At 39.4% G+C, this 6,003-nt stretch overlaps 1 protein-coding gene across 1 annotated transcript; it reads right to left on the bottom strand.

The window, feature by feature from the left end:
- Nucleotides 1-858: 858 nt before the first annotated feature.
- On the bottom strand, nucleotides 859-1,484 carry LOC121993690 (auxin-responsive protein SAUR76-like). Its single transcript, XM_042548039.1, has one exon. The coding sequence runs from the start codon at nucleotides 1,375-1,377 to the stop codon at nucleotides 1,048-1,050; it is 330 nt and encodes a 109-aa protein (XP_042403973.1). The 5' UTR covers nucleotides 1,378-1,484; the 3' UTR covers nucleotides 859-1,047.
- Nucleotides 1,485-6,003: the final 4,519 nt, after the last annotated feature.

Raw genomic sequence — 6,003 nt, 5'->3', positions numbered from 1 at the left:
GCCAGATTCCGGCGCGATCGTGGCAGGAATCCGGCGCGACTATATCCCCTCGCTGCTGAGACTTCCTCTCAGCTCGGCGGTGGGCAGGCAGCAGCAGCCGGAATCCATGCCGCGATCCCCGACGAGTTCATCCCCTAGGCTATAGTGTGGGTGGGTCCAGGTGCCCGGAGGCCGCCGGTGGTAGACAGGCCGATCGGCGACGGGGCGCGAGGAGGATATATTTCAAAATTTTAGGATTTAAGAGTTGGATTATAATGGATATGAGTTAATAATATTTTTCCTCTTAACAATTTTAGATGCTCACAAGATAATGGACTTAGAATTTAAGATTTTAGAATCTAAGGATTGGATTATAATGTTCAAGATTAAAAATTTCATATGCTTACAAGGTATAGTGTTTACTTAAGGAAATGTTAAATAAAGAAAAAAATATATATTTGATGCTCAACATTATAAGGTAAATCGCTGATTCTTCTCACATTGCAGAAAGAACAAAGCTGGGATCTGCGCAATCTTGTGCACGTAATGTTCCTGGTGATTAATTGAATGAGATCAATTAGTGTCAGGAAACAGAGCATTCGGTTCCCTCAAGACACGGGGCCGCCAATGACCATGTGCACCATCTCTATCAAGGCCTTCATGATTAATTAAAAGAATACTCACTTTTATTATTAGGGTTTCAGATGCTTTTAATTTTCTAAAATGCTTATTGGCAGGTAACATCAAGTTGGTTGACAATTGATTTGAAGCAACGTCGTTGATCCCCACTAAGTTGCCGAATAACTCAACTATCGATCGTTCCCTATTAAATTTCAATTGGTCATAACTTTTGATTCAGATTGAACTATGTGAATTTTAACCGATAACGATCTACATTGATAGATAAATCCATTAAAGAAGACAGAAGAACATTGCATAAGAGAGGCACATCAATCCTCTCATTTAATCATCATCTCGCATTAGACCTCTCACAAAAGCTCAATGCGGATAGCAGATTAACGTAACAGCGGTGGAGTAGGTGCATGTGATTCAGTCATGTTCAAAGTCTCAGCAAGCGTAAAATTCGACGAGCTCGTCGAAGGCCTCCGGCGAAGGGTCGCCGTTCTCGAGCATCCAAAGTAGGTGTTCGAACAGCACCACCTCGCAGCCCACGACGACGGCGCCGGGGTCGTCGTCCGCTGAGTGCTGGTCGATCAGGACTTGGAAGAGAGGGTGGTCGACGAGACGGGAGCTGATGAGGTACCGCCGGCGGGACTTGCCGACGTAGACGGGGTGGAGACCGGCAGGGGCTTCGTCGTCGTCGGCGGCAGCAGCGAGGCGGTTGCGGGAGTTCCACCGCTTGAGCACGGACCTGAGCCTGTGGAACTTGCCGGCCATGAATTTGCTGGCTTCGAGTACAAATGGATAGAGGTGAGGAAGAAGGAATAGGAGAAGAACTTTTATACAAAGAGATGGGAGGTCGAAGCCTAATTAGAGTTCAATTAATTAATCAATTAACGACGAGTAATTGGTGCTCCACCTTAACGAGAGAAAGTTTAATCATGATGAGTTTTGTTTGTTTCCGAGTATCAATTAACAATATGGCAAATTCTTTCTTCATTCAATCAACTCATGAGCCACTGTTTGGAGCTGCATGCATACTTTAATTGGATGAGAATTATTTAAAAGATGTGAAAATGATAGGCATGTGGTGGAATTTGTGTAGGTCCTTGTTCAACGTTTGTTGGGAGTTGTTTTTTTCTTTCTCTTTCCTGTTATTTTATGATCGATTTATAAAACTAGGAAGACCATAGCTTAACTAGAGAATTGAATATGCATAGAGAACTGCTGTGAAAGAAAGAAATGACAATTGTCGAAAAGACTATCCGTACGTACTATGGTTTTTTTGAAAAGGAGTAAAAAAGAAGAAGATTTCTTGGAAGGTAGAAAGTAATTATTCCGGGGAGTTTATTTTTTCATGGATCGGAAGATGATTAGAAAAGTGTTGTCGTTGTAGCAATTTGCTCTTCGACGATGCCTACTATATGAGTTCCATGATTGCTATAGTTTACCATATCCATCCTCACTTCTCGGCCGAGGGCTATGTCACCTTTTGCAAGTCCACTTCAAGGTGTGTTTTTTCTTGATGTAAAGTGATGCCATGGCAGAAATCTCTTGGTCACTATAAGAAAAGGAGTCAATTGACGGAATATTCGGTCGTTAATCGATCGCTATTTAAGAATAATGACCGATTATTTCTGTCACCATAAAATTAGTCGCTAATATAATTTAGTGATGAAATTTTAGTTCTGTTGTTAATTAAAGATGGAATTAAATTGTCCGTCACTAAATTTAGTGACGGATGTTAACATTCCGTCCATAATATTTACGACGGAATATTTAATTCTGTCACTAACTAGAGATGAAATTAAGTTGGTTGTCGCTAAATTTAGTGACGAATATTAACATTCCATCCCTAATATTTGTGATGAAATATTTAATTCCGCCGCTAAACTTAATGTCGTACAATTTAATTATGTTGCTATTTAACGACGGAACTAAAGTTCCGTCTCTATATTCATACTGTTGGTTAGTCCTAGGAAAACGTACCAGTTCCACTGTACAATTTTTTTTTGTACAAATGTCAAATCTTTCCTTAAATAACCTATTGTGTTCTTTAGAAGTTAAATTAGGAATCGCAGACGGAACTTAACATCATTGATTCCAAATTTAACTTATCTGTTCTTAATGGTTTAGATTTGAATCGCAAGCGGAACTTAACACTATTGATTCAAATCCACCAATGTTATTAATTCATTAAATATTAATTTCCAAAATTGACTTTCAGGACTGCATGGCGAGGCACATGACCTTCTTGGATATGGGAGCAACCACCACCGCCTAGACAAAGCTTTTTAAGGAAAGCTAATATTTAGTTTCCTTAAATAACTCTAGGTTAACAAAAAAGAACAATCGAATCACAAAATCGAAAAACTAATTCGAAAAACTAGATCTAACGCCTCTTGTGTTTGGAATTCTTACAAAAAGAAATAACTAGCATGATGTGGAAAACAATTGCTAATTATACCTTCTCTTTGTATGCTAATGACCTCGAGATCTTCTGCCGTATTCCTCGCCTCGCCTTGGACGTCGTGTGGGTGACGATCCTCCAAGATGAACACCACCCGAAAGATTTCCTCCTCTTCCTTTAAAATCCGGCCACCACCACCACCAAAGAGAAGAGAGCAAAGGGAAAGGGAGAAGAGAGAGGGTCGGCCACCAAGAGATCTCCAAGCAAGAGAATAAGAGTTGTATCTCATGAAGCCTCCTCACCCCTTTTTCTATAATACTTGCCCAAGGCAAATAAGGAAAGAATTTTTACAAAAATTAAAATTTTCCTCTAGTTTTTCCTTTTCCCTTTTAATAATTCTTTTCTTTCCTCTTGATTGAATCAATCACCAAAAATAAATTGATGATTTTATTTAATTTCAATTTGGCCGGCCACCTTGCTTGGGCACCAAGCAAGAGTGACCGACCCCCATAAGAGGAAAGGAATATTATTTTTTATAAAATTTTATAAGAAGAAAAACTCTTATAAAATTTTACAAGCTCTCTTTCCTAAAGTAGGAGTTAAAAAATGAAAGTTCTAAAAATTAAAATCATGTTTTAAAATTTAAAACTTCTCTTATAAAATTTCTTTTTTTTTAACATGGTGATAGAAAATTTAAATTTTAAAACTTATCTTCCTTTTTTTCTTAAACCATGAGGATAGTTAAAAAAAGGAAAGTTTTAAAACTTTTAAACTTTCTTTTAAAACATGTGGCCTAATTCAAATAAGGAAAGTTTTTAAATTTAAAATATCTCTTTTAAAACTTGTAGTTTTCTACAAAGAGAAGATTTTAAAAAATTCAAAAACACCCCTCCTTGTTTGAATTATTGTGGCCGGCCCCTTCTTGCTTGGGCACCAAGCAAGGGGTCGACCCCCTTAAGAGGATTTGATGGCCGACCATTGCTTGGTCACCAAGCAATGGACCGGCCCCCTTCTTGGACACCAAGATGAGCCTTTCTTTGGATGGACTTGAGGCTTTAATGAGACTGCGACAGGGACCTAGAGGAGAAATTGATTTTGGCCTTGTGATGAACTTGAGTATCCCGTGTTCGTCCCGAACGCACAACTCAAGTTCATCGATAATAACTCATTCCACTAGAGAGTTATTATCGCACTACCGCACCAATCCCAAATTACATTATGGGCTCCTTCTTATCATGAGTGTGTTAGTCTGCCTGTGTTTAAGATTTCGAATGTCCACTAATTAAGTAAGTTACTGACAACTTACTTAATTAATATCTTGCTCCAAGAGTAGTACCACTCAACTTCATTGTCATATTGGACTAAGTCCACCTGCAGGGTTTAACATGACAATCCTTATAAGCTCCTCTTGGGGACATTCTCAACCTAGATTACTAGGACACAGATTCCTTCTATAATCAACAACACACACTATAAGTAATATTATTATCGAACTTATTGACTTATCGAGTTAAATCTCACCCATTGATAAGTCAAAGAAATAAATACTAAATATATATGTTTGTTATTATATTAGGATTAAGAGTACACACTTTCATAATAACTAAGGTCTAGTTCTTTTATAAAGTCAGTACAAAAAGAACTTACCTAAAATGTTCCTACTCAATACACTTGGAGTGTATCAGTGTAATTTATTAGTTAAGATAAACTAATACTTAATTACACTACGACTACTTCAACGGTTTGTTCCTTTCCATCTTAGTCGCGAGCAACTGTTTATAATTTATAAAGAACTGACAACATGATCTTCTGTGTGTGACACCACACACCATGTTGTCTACTATATAAATTAATTAAACAAATTATATTTAACAAATAAATGTTGATATTGACCACTGTGATTCTTTATTTCTAAATAAATATTTGTACAAAAGCTAGACTTTCAGTATACACTCTAACAATCTTCCACTTATACTAAAAGACTATGCTGCCATAAATGTTGTCATACATCTGATTCCCAACTCTTCAACATGCCCATCAAAAGCTCTTGCCTTAAGGACCTTAGTGAAAGGATCAACAGATTATCACCTGATGCAATCTAGGCGGTAACAACTTCTCCTCGTTTATACGATTTCTCGTATTGGGTGGTACTTGCGCTCCATTGTGTTACTTGCCTTATGGACTTATGGTTTCTTCGAGTTTGCTACTGCACCAAACCAGAAAACATGTCTAAGTCCATCATGAAGTATCTGAGCCATACAGTTTCTATGACTGCCTCAGAGGCTGCCACTTACTCAGCTTCTATGGTGGAGTCTGAAAAAATACCTTTGCATATCACTCTTCCATAGTTATGACTTCATCTCCTAAAGTAAACACAAAATCCTGAGGTCGACTTCCTATTGTCCCTATCCGATTAGAAGTCAAAATCTGTGCAACCCACAGGGACCAAATTATCTGCCTTGTAAGCTAACATATAATCTGTAACGACCCGGCCCTTTGGCCTCTTGGGCGGCCCTTGTGGCGGCCCAACTGGCGACCCTTATGTCGTCGGCCTATTTGGCGACCTCTCATGTCGTCGACCGACAACCCTTGGCCGTGTCGTTACTCACTAGGTCTTCCCACCCCTGGCCAGTGGATTTTTGCCTCCCCAGGATTCGAACTCTAAACCTCCAAGCTTAAGTATTAGAGTTTATGAATCACGGTCAAAATGAGATAATCTCTTGGTTGCGAGGAAAACTCTAATATAACGCCTGGTGGGTGGAAGACCTAGTGAGTCAAAAGCAAGTCAAGCGCCTGTAACGACCCGACCCTCTTGGCCCGTTTGGCGGCCCGTTTGGCGACCCTCGGGTCGTCGACCCATATGTCGGCCCATTTGGTGACCTCTCATATCGTCGGCCGCGTCGTTACTCACTAGGACTTTCCACCTGGCGTTGGTTTTGCCTCCCGGTTGAACTCTAAACCTCCGGCTTAAGTATTAGGTTATGAATCCGGTA

The sequence above is a fragment of the Zingiber officinale genome, chromosome 6A (genome assembly GCF_018446385.1).
Source record: "Zingiber officinale cultivar Zhangliang chromosome 6A, Zo_v1.1, whole genome shotgun sequence".
NCBI lineage: Eukaryota > Viridiplantae > Streptophyta > Magnoliopsida > Zingiberales > Zingiberaceae > Zingiber > Zingiber officinale.
This window is presented reverse-complemented; position numbering and strand designations above follow the sequence as displayed.

Excerpts from the sequence above, each read along its gene's own strand:
- LOC121993690 (XM_042548039.1), bottom strand. The coding sequence starts at position 1,377 with ATGGCCGGCAAGTTCCACAGGCTCAGGTCCGTGCTCAAGCGGTGGAAC.